This window comes from Anser brachyrhynchus, assembly GCF_964034855.1.
Source record: "Anser brachyrhynchus genome assembly, chromosome: 11".
In the NCBI taxonomy this organism is placed as follows: domain Eukaryota; kingdom Metazoa; phylum Chordata; class Aves; order Anseriformes; family Anatidae; genus Anser; species Anser brachyrhynchus.
This window is the reverse complement of record NC_137706.1, coordinates 19,164,099-19,180,550: the sequence shown is the minus strand read 5'-3', so window position 1 is coordinate 19,180,550 and position 16,452 is coordinate 19,164,099. Positions and strand designations below refer to the sequence as shown.

The window sequence follows — 16,452 nt, the reverse complement described above, 5'->3', positions numbered from 1 at the left end:
TAAGCAAATGAGCCAGAAATGGACAACAATGCAGAACGGAGACATGCTGTAAAACAGTTTCATTGTTGCTCTGAGAACTGCTCCTTACTGAGCTTTTAGACTCCTAACAGTACACTGGCATTTGCAAAAGCTACAGAGCTACCGATAATGTTGGAATATAATTATATGTTTTTACTCAAGGTGGCTGTAGGCAAACCGGAGGTAATTTAGCCCCAAACCAGTTTTTATACATCTCCCAAGACTTGCCCACAATAGGCAGTAATGTCAGACTTCGCTTGCCAGTAATTGGATGTTATCATTTCCAGAACCAGATAGATAGTATACAGCTTTTGTTATTACCCATAGGTGGCAGTTCGTGGACTGCATTTATTATCTAAGTGTTCTCACTCAAAACCAAAAAAAAAAAGAAAAAGAAGTGTGGCTGGGCCTAGATAATATTTAAAGATGACTGTGCACACAAACAACAGCATGCACACATGCCAAGAAAAGAGTGAATGCAACAGCTAGGATATACCAGAGTCCTGTGTTAATAGTTAACAAATCTCTATACTAATTATTAGTTCACGTCCCCTCTACTTTCCTTGATCGGCCTAAACCTTGTCTTGCAGTGATGTGGAAACACAGCTGGAAAACTTCCTTGTGGAGGAATTTGATCTATTTTGACTATTTTCCCAGCAGGCTTGGAAGTGCCAGCTCTGGTCCCCGACTCAGGTTCATGCCCACGCCTGTGTCTCTTGCTCTGCTGGCAGAGGCACAAAGACCTGGAAACCTTCTCCTCCCACTGCCAAAACATTCCTAGACATTGCAAAGTCCTTCGATGCTGGCTAGTGACAAGTGGCACTAACACTCCTTTTCCAAGTAAGAGCTGGGTTCCTCCTTACCTTTTTGACAACAGGCATTACCAGGAAGCAGCTCACAGTAGCAGGAGTGTCTAAACCTTTCTGTGGAGCCTTTAGAGGACACATGCCTTGCAACCCGTACACTGATATCTTCTGGTCCTGTGAAAAAGCACATGAAATTCAATAAATTTCAATCACCTTTCATGCTGTTTACATTTGATATCTGGACAAGATCAAATTGGTTCCAAAAACAGTTTTTATTTGTGTTTCTCGATATCCAAAGCTTTGTTTTCTCTGGAGACCGTCTGCCTTGTCTGTGGGTAGAAACTGGGTACTGCCTTCCCCTGAACGAGCTGTGGGCGATGTATGCACCATCCAAGAGCAACCAAAATCACCACTACAGGTATTTTATCACCACATCTATAACAGAACTTGACAACTCTGCACAGAACATGTCAGGACAACTGAAACACGTTTTGTGTTATTTTGCATTAATCTGTCAATTCAAGTAAAGCCAATATTACACTGTACGTGGAATTACACCTGCTTTACACCTTGTGTGTCCACTAAACTGAAATAGAACAGCTGGTTTGGGGAATATCGACACATTTAATTTTGATCAAAAAGGTGGAAATAAAATGCTTAAAGTTTTCTGATTTATACATTTTTTATACTTCTTGTTATGGAAAAAATAGGAATATTCGAACTTTGCCTCAATTTGTGAGGACAGAAGATGTCAAATATCTGATTTTCCTACATGGAAGAAAGATCAATACTCTCGTTCAGTTCCAGTATCTATACTACAGCTGAGTGAATTAACCAGCACAAATTACTTATTCAGCAAGTGTGGCCTTTTCCTCTCTCTCTGAAACTGAGCTTCAGGAACATTTCAATGTGTTTCAACTATTTTTTTATTTGTTTTGTGTCAAATGATTGTGTCAGAACTGGCTGACACTTAACACAGCCCTTTTCGATGGGCAGACAGGGGCTCTGAGAGATAAATCAGCCATGCTCCCTCACTCTTATCTTTTCAGTCACAGTTTTCCAGGATGAATACTAAACTCGGGTACCCATTTCCCACCAACTTTCAAATCCCTCAGGCCTCTTTCAAAACCCCACCCTTAAGGCATGGTTTCTTTCACTGTTTCCCCTTATCACTTACAGATAAGGACATTTCCCAGATGAAACCCCCCAGCACAGATATGCTACAACCTGGACAGCTTCATCTCAGGCAGCAGAGGTTCCCACGACCGCTTTGAACACCAGGAGATGTGATTTTGATCTAGGTGTCAGCTAAACAACCAGCAGAAATGATACACCAGGGAACAGCAGATGTGAAATCATGCTGCTCATCTGAGGTGCCCGTTGTCTCAAACACTCTTAGCTTTACCAGTTTAATAGGCCCTTGATTTGTGTCTCTTCTAATGATGCTCCTCGTGAGCAGGGCACTGAAGTGCAGGACATGCTTACCTCTGTGGCAGCCCACAGGGCATTCTGAAATTTTAGCTGGCAGCACAGCCTCATTCCTGGGCAGCTCATCCTCTCCACTTCTATGATTCCTTTCTCTGGATTCACCACCGTGTAGTTTCTGAAAAGAGCAAATAATTTGCTACTGCCAGCAGCCAGCCTGCAATCTGCTACAGGATGGTACTCAGCACTTTTAGCCAAGCCGTAACATGATGTGGACAGTGCTACAAGGCTCCCCACCCCGCCAAAAGGTCATCATAAAGGAAGACAAATACAGATGTGCCACAGCTCTTCCTCAGGGGGCAGATATGTGATTGCTGCAGTGAAGATTTAACTCAGCTATCTGACTTTGCACTGAAATGGATTAGGAGCACTTCCATGGTCTGTTACTATAATTCAGCTGCGAGACAACTAGCTCCAGCTGAATAGCAGTAATTAATAGCTGGGAGGTCTGAGCCTTTCTTGCCCATTAAGATTCTCAAGAGAGTATGTGCTCTTTCTCCAAGTCCACTGCCTCAGTATTATCTTGCTTCATTACTTATTCTAGTACATAAACAGAAGACGACGCCTCTTCCACAGCAGAGCAAAGAGCTGTAATCTGATAAAAACATTTATAAATATGACTAATTAATATTTTTGGAACTACAAGGATTTTTTTTTTGTTTTGGGCTTGGTGAAGGGTTTGGGTGTTTCAACAACAACTGGATATTCACAATCACATCTGCGAGCCCAGATGTTCTACCAACTGTGGCACAAGCAATTACACATCCTGAAATCTGTCATATATAAGTAATTTGTTATTCAGCAGTCTCCAGTAATTGGATTGTCCAGTCAGGAAGCAGATTCACTGAGATATATTGCTGTGAATATTTGGACAACATCCATGTATTCAAAATACATCTGCGAGTCCCATGTGTTTCACCAGTTACATCAGGAATAGTTATACTGGCTGCGCTGAGCGACTGACCAAGCACCACAAATAGCAAAGCAAACAGCTCACGAACAAATCCCGTACCTTTCCCACTAGGTTAATGCTTACAAACAATGAATACATTAATACACAATTCAGATCAGTTTGTGAATGTTTCCAAATAAAATGGGGGCTATAAAAATCCGTAACATCCATAAAAATAAACCCAGCTAGCTATGGGTCACATGTGGCTGAGCAGAACACCATCATCTCAGTCACAATTTAATAACATTTAAAGCGCATGCCTATTCAGTGTAGCACACATTTTACTGGAAGTATACACTTGGATGCACACACAGCTTCAGGCATGTGGCTAACTCCTGATGATTTCAATAGGGTTTAAGCATGTGCTTAATTGCTTTGCAGAACAGAGATGGAGCTGCAGTCTCAATTAGGAAAGGTTTAGTGTTAAATGGCCTCATTAGGAAAGGCAGAACACGTCTGTTCTCATGTGCAAATGCTTCATCCTGTGTGTATGAATCATTACACTGCCCTAATCTTCTCCTCATATTAACTGAAGCAGAGTTAAGCTCATTAAATATCCTTTATAAAGCAACCACTGTTCCCAATTAAAAGAGTTTGGGAAAACAGTGTTCAGTGTATCCTTGGCATTCACCCAAATTCACTTTCACCTTCTTTACCTCCCTCCCAGAGGCATTAGTGAAGACACTGAAGGATTTTTACTATAATATGAAAAAAGAAAAAAAAAAGACTAATATGAGCCATCTAACCTGGTGTCTTCCTTTCCATCCCAGAACACCACAGTGTATTCCTGTCCTTGGGAGCAGAAGAAGGAAGACTGCTTCCCGCACGACAGCAGGTACATAAATGTTGCAAAGGTAGGGTCTTTCATCCGTCCTACGACAGAAATGGCCAGTGGACGCTGTGGGGAAAGGAAAAGAGAAAGACATGCATCACACAGGCAGCTGGAGGTCCTGATGAAATAGCAATCATAATAGTCATTATTTATTAAAGTTAGAGAGTCAAGAAATAGCACTTCTTTCATAAAAGTTCCTGCTACGTATTCAAGTCTGCACCAAATCCTCCTTACAAATCCCACCTCATTCATTCTTAGCATCCCTCTGTATCCCAGACACTGACACCAAACATCTTCCGTATTTCCATGCTTTGGTCCATGTTTCCCTTACACTTTTTATTCATGAATTTCTTCAGATGTAAGAACTTTGGAAGCTGACCCAATCTCACAACAGAGCCTAGCTGCTTGTGAGTCAAGCCAACCTTTGTCTGAAGGACAGGAGCTCTGAAATTCCAACTTAATTAATGAGAAATATAATGCAGCAAAATCCTTTTTTCATACTTTAAACCCTTTTCTTATCCCCTCATACTGCCTTTCATAATCTCGGGGTTTTTGAAGTCTTTGTAGTTACACTCACAGCATGATACTGTAGCTGCTTCTAGAAATTATGGGTAATGTCTTGCCCAAGTGAAATCAATAGCTTAACTGCCATTGACGTCAAGGGACCTTCGTGTCACCCCAGATGTCTAAGGCCACCACTCTGCCATTGTTTCATTCATAAAACTCTCATTTAATTTAGTACAAGTTCTGGGTCAAATCAGCAGGAGGGGTAAATAGGCAACTGAGCTGTTCTTCTGTACCAAGACAGAACCCTGCTCTCCTCTGTGAAGAGGCCTGCCAGAGCCCTGTAGCTACGTGATCAGAGAACACTGGTGCTGAGGGTTGTGTCGTACCTTTTCTGGCTTAGTGTCCCAACACTCCATCATGAGTGCCTGCATCCTATATAGTTGCACCTCTTCTGGCTGACCAAGAACAGGACGAATCCCTTTAGACAGCTTCTTTGCAATCTGGAGCTGGTGTTGTCCTAGCACAGGCCGCTGACCAGACAGTAGCTCGTACAGAACCATCCCATACGAGAACATGTCAACCTAGAGGCAGCAACAGAGAGAAAAGGGCAAACCTCCTTTGGTGAGTGGAGAGGAGAGCGAGAAAGACCACGGTGGGAAAGCCTGTCACCCAGGGGCTGCCCCAATAGATATGCCACATTTACCTTCTCATCATAGACTATCCGAGGCCTGATCTCAGGGGCTTGATAGCCTGGTGTGCCTTCCACACCAAGTGCTCCTTCATGGAACGACTGCCGGGAGATTCCATAGTCAGAGAGCTTGATGTTGATGTGCTCCTTGACATCCAGTGACCACACCAAGATGTTGTCTGACTTCAGGTCACAGAAGATGATGTTCTTCTTATGCAGGTAGGCAAGGCCTGTCACAATCTGATACGCTATTTTGTGCGTCAGCATGTGCCCCAGCGGCACAAAAGAAGACCCTGTCACGAAGGAACAGCCTGACTTCAGTTCTTGTAATTGTAATAGCTCATTTTTTTCCCCATTTCTTTCTCTTTCAAACTCCAGAGCAGTAAGTAACAACCATTTAAAACATCACTCAGCGCCACGGCTCGAAGTGACACTGTTCATGTTACTATATGCATCTGGCAGTTCCATTAGATTTTTTTAAAAGCCTTTCACTTTTAGACCCCTGAATCTTCTGGCGAAAATTAGTGTTTGACTGCAAGTTGACACAAAGCCAAGGTGCCAAGAGGGTCAGATGGCCTCAGCCTATTTCAGAAGTAGTGTCATTCATTTGACAGTGACAAAACCACAGTTACTAGAGAATTTAGAGTGCCAGACACTCCTCTGAAGGGGGAACAACACAGACTGCACAGGCAGCATTGAAGTGAGATGCACTTCTTATTAATTTGCAGAGGAATTGAAAATCCAGGTCTCCAAAGAAGTTCTGAAAACCCTGAACATCAATTTTTACTAGGTTACCAAAGGCACTGTTTAAGAGCAATTCCATCCCTCCTACTTCCCCTAGTATGGAAAAAAAAAAATCCCCTTCAGTAAATAAAGCAGTAGTTTCAGTGTTGTTTACCATTTGTCACTACTGTGACTTGGGGAGTGAGCTCTCCCGGGGGGAGACCATGCTTTTACCTTTGGAGTTTTCAGATAAGACAGTGGTGAGGCTGCCCAGAGGAGCCAGCTCTAGTGCAAAGCAGAGTGGATGGATGCTGATGCCAATGAGGGAGACGATGCAGGGATGTTGCAGTGAGTGGAGCATGCTGGCCTCCTGGCGAAACTCAGAGAAGTTCTTCATGGCGTCCATGGCTCTCAGGTGTTTCAGCATGGTATCTGGCAAGACAAACAAACTCCTTCTCACTCTCCAGCTAAGAAAGCATGTTAGGGACTTTTTGGAGGGTGCTAATCACTGAGCAAATGAAACCTCATGCTGTCCTTTTTAAAGTTACATCCTCTGAGTGTGGACATTACATAGAAGAACCTTCAGTGGACGGAGTCTTCTCTACCCTTTCCTGTCTGCCCTGCCAGAAGAGGGACCCTTTTCAGCAATTGTCCTTCTGCCATGAGACACCCCAGGCTGCTCAGGCAAGTCTGGTCTTTCCGAAGGCTATCTGTCACTGCGACAGCAGCTGGCCTCTTTCACACCTCAGGGGCTCACTGCACCTTTCTCTGATAAAAATGAGGAAGTGAGGCACTTTCCCCATTTCTTCTGTTCATGGACTGAACTACCAATGGAAACCTGGGCTCAACACCCAGCATATGCAGTATGAGAGGCTGTCCCTGCCTGGAGGATCTATCAGGTGGAGAAGGATTTCCAATTTCCTTTCTTAAGGTGCTGGTACAGAAGGAGTAAGACACGAAAAGGTAGAGACCTGCAAGTCCTTAGTGCAAACCCATGCACATACACACTTCTCATTGCCAAATAGCTTGGGAACAGAAGATGAAATCTTGCCTTCCACCTCAATCAATTGCTCTGCCTTGGCACCCTGTAAGTCCACCCACTGACCTGCAGATAAGAAGCTTCCTACAGTGCCAGTGACCTTCCCAGCATCTTACAGGTGCTTTCATGAAACACTCGTTAAGATGCATCCTCCTTCTCCATGAAAAGGCATCAATTTTGCTACGAATTTCAAAGCAGCATATAAACAGGTTCTGCCAGCACTACGGAGAGCAAAGGCTCTTTGGTTTTAGCTTGTGATCACAGGCTGCAAGAGCTGATTCCCAATACCAATTTTGTATACTGTACCTACAGCTGAAGTGGGAGAACCATTGCACTTTTTTATCTGAAATCTCTTCACAGCCACTGGTTTTCCTTGGTATCGTGCCCGATATATAACGGTTCCACTTCCACCCTGGCCAAGAACGTTGTTTTCATTTTCACTGCATTCCAGTTTGCTATTTTCCAGGAACAGTCTGCCAAAGAGATATTGGGGCTTTTTAATTAAAAGAAAAGCTTTAAAGGCACTGTAAATTCACATATTTAATGCCAATTTCACAGATCCCTCATAGATTTGTATTTGCTGAGAGGAAAGGGTCACCTCAGCTACCTTTGTCATCTTAAGGTACTCTGGCTCATGTATGGCTCAACAGATTCCTTGCAGAAAGAAAGTAAAAGGCTTTTTACTGAGGGAACTTATCCTGTGAGAATCAAATAGATCTGGAAAGCACATAAGCTCCTTTTCCAAGCAGATGACACAGGTGCAATATTTGTAACATTTATCTATATTAATGATTTTTTTTTACTTCATTTACCTCCAGTTCCTCTCCTCTCTGCTGAGGCTGGACAGGATGTTTACGAACAGCCCCACACTCTGAAACCTGATTATTCCAATCAGCTTGCTGTTCCCAGGCTGTAATTCACCATTTCCCCACTCTTCCAGAGCCTACTTTTACAGCGGTTCGTACTTGAAACATCTCCACTCACCTCGCACCAGTGAAATAAATCTATAGGAGAAAACGCTGCGAGGAGGCCATCGTGACTGGCCACTGGGTGTTGGCCCAGAATGCCCATTAAAATGACTGTGAAAAGGGAACAGGGGCCATTGGGAGCACAGAAAGCTCCGAGAGCAGCTGACAGGACATCATTTGGTCTGGAGGCCTCACAGCTCTGCACTGGACCCAAAGAGGTCTGATAAATGTGAACTAAAAGGGACACCAGCCTCTGCCTGCTGTCAGGTCATCTCTCGTTCCACTCTTGTTCTACACACTAAGTAATATGGGGTACAAGATCAAACTCTTCTGGGAATGCAGGTAAGCAGCTAAAAGATTTGGCAATGCTGCTACAGGTATGGAAGTGCTGCTCCAGCTGTTCAGGACTACCACACTACTACTCCAAAAATAACATCTCTGAATCATGCTGAAGCCTCAACATGAATTCTGTAGTGGTGCCTACATAAACTCACTCTCCTAAAGGCTCTTCAAACCTAAAGGTGATTTCAGTGCCAGGCTTGTGATGCAAGCAGCACTGCCTTTTGGGTTTGCCATATTTATGTCTCCTTTCTGGTTCATAACAGGGATCCCAGAAAGGCTCCAACTAGAGAAAGCTCCAGCCAGAATACTGGACAATGCAGAACAGCTGTGGTGTTAAAAAGGGACTGTCACATTGCACTGCAGTGATCTCCGAGGACCCTGTGAAGTGAATCAAAGAATCACAGAATGGTTTGGGTTGGAAGCGACCTTAAAACCATCTAGTTCCAACCCCACTGCCATGGGCAGGGACATCTTCCTCTAGATGAGGCTGAGCAAGATCCCATCCAACCTGACCAGGTTCCCCTAGCAGAGATGACTTAGGAAAACAAAACCAACTGAACTACATAGACACACTGAAATCTAACCAAAGGCGATTGAGTAACATTACCTGGCAGGAAAATCTGTCATGAAAAGTTCTGGGACCAGCTCTTGGAGAGAAACGGGGATGTCAGGGTGGTTAGGACACGTGATGCAGTCCAGCTCGATGGCAGTTAGGACACAGTCCTCCATGTTAAAGTACTGTGCGTCCTCCGCCTTCTCACCACAATCGTTCTCCTCCAGCCTGGAAGCTGCACAGATGTGGCAGGGCACGTACTGCTCCATCAGCAACGTGCCATCGCTCTCAGTGGCTGTGAGTGCTTCAAACCAAGCAAACAAACAGAAAAAGTGACTCACAAACTGAGAAGGAGAAACAGTTCCTAGCACATTCAAATGTCTACAGTCACAGTTCGCAGGTAATGCACAGGCTTGCAAAGAAAATGCATTCTGGACCAGTAGAAATGCGAAGTATATGAATAAAGAATTAGAGGGAGCTTCCTACTTGCTGGATGTCTGCGTGTGAACTGTTTACAGGGATCACAGCGTATCATAAAGGGCATGACCATGCAGCAGAAGAATGGCAGCTGTGAGGCTGCCCATGAGCCCCAGCCACTGCAAGCTGCCAGATGGCTTCAGGTGGGGAGCAGGCATGGGAATGGGAATGGGAAGGGGCTGGGAGGCACGACACGCTGCGCTCAGCCTGGGAGCTTCAGATGCAGGCTAGGAGGAAGCACTCAGCTGCAGCACCAAAGTTAGGAACACAGTCACAGCAGGCTCCCTCATGAGCAATGCTTTCAGCCCCTCTGGGGGAAACTGAGATCCCACCAAGGCAGAACCTCTGTGAGGCTTCCACCTCTCCCACTGACTACAGAGGGATTTTGTGGTGACAGCTTCTGTTACATGCCTACAATTAGGCAGGGTGAATCCAGGCCGTAGCCTTTGAAGTCATGACTTTTCTCAAGCTTCAGTGATTAATACTATCATTATTTTAATCTAAAGGCAAATAAAATCTTCTTTTATCTTCGTAACATGCAGAACATGGTTATGTGAGAGTGCACAACTGTTTCCTCAAGAGAACGTCCAATTAAGAGATTTTGGCACTGTTTTCTAAACCAGTGTGTGACCAATGTGGGATGACAAAAAATACTTCAGATTTTGTTTTGGTTTTAAACAAAGTGTATTGGGGTTGCAAACAGCCCGCTGGGTAACAGCAGGGTCTGTGCTGATCACAGGAAAAACAACTGCTGGAATCAAGGAAGTTACCTTGGCACAGAGTCCTTGGTATCATATTCACTCATGCCTCTCACATCACAATTTTGTAAAATTACAGGCTGTTAGAAATGGTGGGTAAAATACTGATCCCAGCTGATGCCAAAATGAGTTTTGGCATCAAGGAACAGTACCAAGTAGTTTGGGCAAAATCCTGCCTCTGCTGTGAGCACAGGAAGTCTCTCAGACTCCTCTGGAAGCAGGTCCTGTTTCAACTGTAATGTTTCACCTGTGATTGATGAGATGAAAGACACAATGTCTAGACCAAGGTTTGTTGGCAAAGAATCTCAGTCTGTCTGCAGGTTATCAGCTTTTCTCAAACGTTATCGGCTTGAGACTGTCAGAGCCTGAGGGTTCTTAATTTAATGCACAATATTGTGCACCTGGAGAGCTCTGTCAAAAAACATTCTGTTAAACAGACATAATACTGCATAGAAAATTACAGCAGTTCTCTTACCAGGAAACCACTGGTCTATCAAAGAGTTGACGTGATCTGTGATGAACGCCATCGCTGAAAAGTCTCTCACTTCTGACTGGCAAATGATTTTAATTCCACCACTTTTTTTCTTTTTCCAGTTCACATCAGAAGACTCCACACTGCACAAGAAAGCCAAAAGACAGACAAATGAAACTTTTGTGAAGTATCAGTGTCAACAAACTTTTTTCCTCCTAGGAAACCTGAGTTACGAAATAACATGTAGCTCACAAGTAATCAAAATAAAACCCAATCTAGCTTTGAAAATCATTTTCAATTCAGTCTATTCTGCAAATGCCTTTGAGAAGACAATTCTTGCACAGAAATGCTGATTCCTCACAACGGATAAGTGCTACAGAAGGTCTGGCCCAGAGAAAACTCTGGCCTCAGTGAACCGAGTATAATGTAGAGTTTTGACAGAAATGCTCTATCCAGAATGATGGAGGGTTAGGATTTTTCCAATGCCTCATGATAATAATAATTAAAATATCCTCCAAACTTCCAAAAAATGTTTGAAAAAAAAATGGATAGAATAATTCTTGTGCCATTCCCACAAAAAGGACAAATACTAAAAAAAAAAAAAACAACCAACAGCATCTTTGTATTAAAGAGCTTTAATTTTCTGATGCACAGAACCTAGGAAGATACAGTATGACCACAACCACGTTCTAGAATTTAGGGCTCTAGCCCATGATTTGCAACATTTGAATCCAAGTCTCTGTTCATCTGCAGACTGCCTAAACAAACTCAGGAAAGTCACTATGCCCTTCTGGTCTCCAACGACACAACAGCATCAATGGTTCCTCCCTGTCTTGCCAGGGAATGGAAGAATAAACGCATCTTCAGCTAGTGCAGAGATTAAAGTTTTTATGTGGCTGCCAACTCTCTGCATTTGTGAAAGAATATGGGCGGCAGGTTTTCTCCAGGCTCGCAGCCAGCAGCCACTCTACCGTGGCCAGCTTAAACCCATTCCCTGTAGTCCCTGTCACATGCACACTGATAGCACTGAAGCACCTCCACCCATCTGGACTGCTGCCATACAGTGGTGAGGTTTTAGGATTCCATGGAAAACTCATTGACTTAAGGAAATTTTTGCATGTGACAATGCATGATTTTACCTGGCAAAGAGTTCTGCTCTGAATATCACTTTCTGTTTTCAGACCTCTTTAAATTTGTGGCTGCAATAACACATAAGGCTGACATTTTCAGAACTGCCAAACAATCACTTACTCATCATTGTTGTCACCAGTTGTTACCAGATGAGTTATGGCTATTAGAAGAGCCTCCTCTTCTACTGATGAGTGAGCATATACAATGAGTCAGGCCCATTCATCTCCATTCAGATGATGTGCTTCACACACTCTATTAGTTCCCTTGTAACGCATGCTGCATTACAAACACAAATTACCTAAGATAGCCTCCATCAAAGGTAACGAACAGACCTTCCTGCCAGTAAACAGTTTGTTTCCTTTTGACTCGGAAGGTGCTGCATCGATTTCTTTGAGTGCCTGTGAAGCTGTAGATGGTCACCTTTTTGTTTCTTGTCTTGGTGTCCTTCTTATTTTCAAAAAGCTGAAACAAGCAGAAAAGCATGATAATCGTTACATCACCAAAATTTCTCAGGAGAATGTTGCTTTAATCAAGCAATAGGGTGGCTTTTCTTTTTTGGCTTTCACAGATGCTATCGTAACTTTTCCATACAGAGCGACCCACACTCATAAAAAAATTGCAATAGAATGAAAATACACACAGTAAAAGTTGTTTTTGCAGCCACCAAAACATTCCTATGCCACTCAAAAAGAAAGAATTTCATGTCAGCAAACAACTGTTAATTCTATAATCATGACATTTGTTACATGAATTCTGTATTTGCAGAAGTCTTATAAACTTCAAGAAGAGCTTAAATGCTTTACTGAATGATCAAGTCTGCCCTCAATGTAGAGTTAACTTTTCCACCTGTTTCAGTGGGAGGAAGATGGCTTTCCTCCAAGGCATTTCAAATCAGTACTTAGAGCAAAAGGTATTTTTGTTTTTAAACCAAAGCATTAATCTGCAGAACTCCACTGTACTCACTGCCCTTATGCTTAGTTCTCTGCAGACTGGTGAGATGCCTCTCCATTCACTTCACTGTGGATTGGGCGAGGTCCCTAGTAATAGGGCTTTAAGGTTATATAGTGTCCATGAGGATGTAAGCAAGGGGTTGCCAAGACCGCCCTTTAAAACAGGCAAAATTATTAAATGGTTTCAGAAACCTGGAACTTGGAGGACCTTCCAAAAACAAGTATCATGTTTTCCATGTTCTGGACATCAGGGACAGAACACAATGTAAATGGATAGCTGTAAAGAAGACACCATGGTAGTAGTAAAAATATTCTGTAGGTATTTATCATGGTTTCCAGCAGAGCTGTGTTTTCAGATATAAACAGTTGTAAAAAATTGTCAATACCAACAAAATTCACTTAACTTTCAGAAACTTACAAAGACTACTTTAATGATATGCATATTACTTGCACTAATAGGGTGCCTCCTTGCATTCATTATCCCTTTAAGACATGAGTTGTGTAATTTGTTTCTCATTTAAACCCTTACAGATTCAGATAGCTGACTTGATGGAGATATTCCAGATCTCCACTGGCAAGTGAAAGCAGAGTCTGACCCAGTGGAATCGTCATGGACAAGAGCTGCAGGCAGAACTCCAATTACTTGTAATTGGAAGATGGTGGGGGTACTGAGTCCTTCCAGGGAATCGTGCTATAAAGAGACAGTGGAAAAGGCAGGGTTTCTTCCCAGTGTTAATTTGTTGTTCTAAATGACACCTACTATAAAAACAGTTTCAGATTTTGATTGCAGATTGCATTACTGTTTACTCAATAATTTTACTGAAGTCTGTGACCAAATCACACTGGATGTGCAGAAACAAGCACTTAGATTGAACACTAACTTCAGCTCTCTCCTTTTGCTTGCAGAGAGATACAGTAACCTACCTGGAGGTCCATCTCTGCCAGGCTAATTAACATTCGTGCTATGAATCTTTGCCAAAAGCCAACTGGGACAAAACTCATCTTGAAGACCCTTTGGACCGTGTTTGTAGTCTGGTGGCAGAACCCGTGGATATCTAATGCTGGCTTGGTAGGAAGCAGATGAGGGAGGAGGTACCTGAAACAAATCAAATTCAACAGCTCAAATTTAAGCTACAGCTTGTAACAGTGAGTACTTTGTTACTGGATAATAAGGCAATTCAGTCTCCAAAGAGATTTTTAATGGCACAGCCTACTGCATATAAAAAAGCTTTTAGACTAAAGGCACTGCAGCAATACATGAAGTCCATTTACACTATGGAAGTAAGCAGAGGCAAAACAGACATGACATAATTCAGCCAGGGCTATTGGACAGGGCTAAAATTGATGTAATCAGCAGGACGTTTGTGTAATCACAAATTAAATGCGTTAAAATATAGGAGTCATTAGAACAGCTGTGATGTTGAGACTCATTCAGACTTGGTATCTTGACTACTGTGCTCCGGTAGTAAAAAGAGAATTACAGCTGTGCTGCTACATAGAACAGGAGATAAATGCAAAAACAACATACAGCAGCTCAGCCTCTGTAAGCCCAGAAGGTGGGAGGTGGCAACGAGACATTTATGGGCTGCAGGGACTGCTCTGGCTCACATCCTAGTCCCAAGAATTAGAGCATCTTATGCGTCACCATGACAGTGTTTCCTGCTGTACCATGCTGCAGCTGATGGACTCCCTGACACGTCCCTGACAAACTCCAACAAGCAAGAGCTCACTGTGCCAGGCTGATGCCAGCAGCTTTGCTCCACCTCCTCCTGCGGGCAGGTTTGGGGTCCAGCAGTGGATCTTTTCCCAAGTGTGGGAGGAGACTCAGTGCTACTAGAGTCCAACTCATCCGAAGTAACAGCTACGCTGGGGTAGAGGCCCACAAAGTTTTCAAATTATTTTCAGATCTCTCAGTAAGCACAGAATATTCATTTGTGCTGATCTTCAGTATTTGGGAAGCTAAAAACTTTTGGAAGACTAAAACTGTTTTGAAAACTATGAGCTTATGGCTTTCAATACCTGCCAATAAATCCCTTAGCAGCGATACTCTTCTGCACCAAATACGTTCCAAGATGCTTATACGATCAAAAATTGGTCCAAATCACATTTGGTTGTAAGCAGAAACACTGCTCAGTGTTGAGCCTGAGAAAATTTGTCAGCATCTGGGGCTCATCATTGACGGGCATAATGACAGCAATGAGGCAAACAGCCAAGGGACTTGACCAAAGTAACAGTGACAGGGACTACACACACAACTAGAACTAATGCTGGGTCCAAATCCAATGCTTTAAGCCTATCACGTTTTCTTTCTAGCAGCTGCAGTACTCTGTAAAAACTGAAAAATCAGCTCAGAAAAAATAGCCATCACTAGACAACAGCTTTCTCCATATGTTCCAGTCCATAACATCTGATGATGTTTTACATGATCAAATTATCCCTTCCATAAAACATCTCTGGAACGTAAAACTGATAAAAATTTCTCTTCACTTACAAATTACAATAAGGACGGTCATATTTTCAATCCCTTTTTTTTGCAAGCAGATCAAAGCTAACTTATATGCACCTTAAGCAGGGAAGTGGAGTGCATCAAGTTTTCCCTGTAAAGGTAGTTGATGCGTTGTATGACAGCCAATAAATTTTCCTCAGCACATCAAAGAAAGGGTCTAGGAGTGTTAGAATCAAGAAGGCCAATGAGGCCCTCCTGGACCACAACTATATAGTGGATTATAATACAGATGGAGATTCGATGCTTTTGAACAACAGCCAATGCAAATTTTGAAAATATGTGAAACATGCCCCCATCCACCCTTTCAGAACAGAAACTGGCAGCTGCTTTCTCTCCTGACTGCACAGAAATCCTATCTGGCAATCTAGACAATAGTTGCAGAAGCACAGTAACAAATAACTGCTCTGTGTCTGGCTAGTACATTAAATTAATCCAACCTGCTATAGCTACAGCTCGTCAGTGGGAAGAATATTCTGTTAATGTGGCTTGGATCGCTCTAAAAAAGATTGGGCAGGCCACGAAAAAGCAGTTTCCTTGTTCCCGAGGCACAGACAATGTAATTGCCTTGGAGAAAAATGGCAGATAGTGACAAGGAGTCCAAAAGGCACTCTGGACTAAGCAGAAACATTGCTGCTTTATCTGTGTTAAGCCTGAGAAAATTTGTTGGCATCCGGGACTGGATAAGTGACAGGCATAATGACAGCACAGAGAATGCTGCACTTGTGCTGGCATTCAGAGCTCCCGAGAGGCTCAGAGCGATGCAGCCGGGCTGTCCTGGAAGGGCAAGGAAGTGAAATGCAAATGCCACATCAGAAGTGCAATACGACGATGGTTTCACCGTTAACCCAACAACAGGCGGTCGCCAAGCAGATGGGAGAGAGAAAAATAGCAGGGAACTCTGCCCGGAGGAAAAGAGATCAGGGGGCGGGAGGGAGAAGGATTCATTAACATTTAAAGAGAAGGAGGTTTTCTACACCATTTCTAGGAAAACTATTGATCAACACCTTTGGATGAGGCTACAAAAAATAAAATAAGAAAATCGCTTTGCTACTGAAGCTGCAATTTCCTGATTTCACTAGAAATACATTATAGCGCTTTCAGGGCAGACGTATTTATTGACTACCCAAGGTTTTCTGCCCTAGCCTGAAGCGAGAATCACTCATTGGAAGCAGATGACTCCAGCCCATCTCCATTTCAGGCCCAGCAGCCACAAGCCCCACATCCTCTCTCAGCTGCGGCTGTGCC

General features: G+C 43.2%; 1 protein-coding gene across 7 annotated transcripts in view; it reads right to left on the bottom strand.

Moving 5' to 3' along the window:
• LRRK1 (leucine rich repeat kinase 1) overlaps positions 1-16,452 on the bottom strand; it is a 76,892-nt gene that overhangs the window by 9,067 nt on the left and 51,373 nt on the right. For all 7 annotated transcript variants that reach the window (XM_080607658.1, XM_080607664.1, XM_080607659.1 and 4 more), the window contains 11 exons: positions 13,626-13,797; positions 12,050-12,213; positions 10,624-10,763; positions 8,968-9,217; positions 7,357-7,523; positions 6,246-6,443; positions 5,304-5,581; positions 4,987-5,181; positions 4,008-4,159; positions 2,310-2,427; positions 882-998 (listed from right to left, as the gene is read on the bottom strand). In XM_080607658.1, the coding sequence (XP_080463784.1) occupies positions 882-998; positions 2,310-2,427; positions 4,008-4,159; positions 4,987-5,181; positions 5,304-5,581; positions 6,246-6,443; positions 7,357-7,523; positions 8,968-9,217; positions 10,624-10,763; positions 12,050-12,213; positions 13,626-13,797 (1,951 nt within the window). The remainder of the gene's footprint in view (positions 1-881; positions 999-2,309; positions 2,428-4,007; positions 4,160-4,986; positions 5,182-5,303; positions 5,582-6,245; positions 6,444-7,356; positions 7,524-8,967; positions 9,218-10,623; positions 10,764-12,049; positions 12,214-13,625; positions 13,798-16,452) is intronic.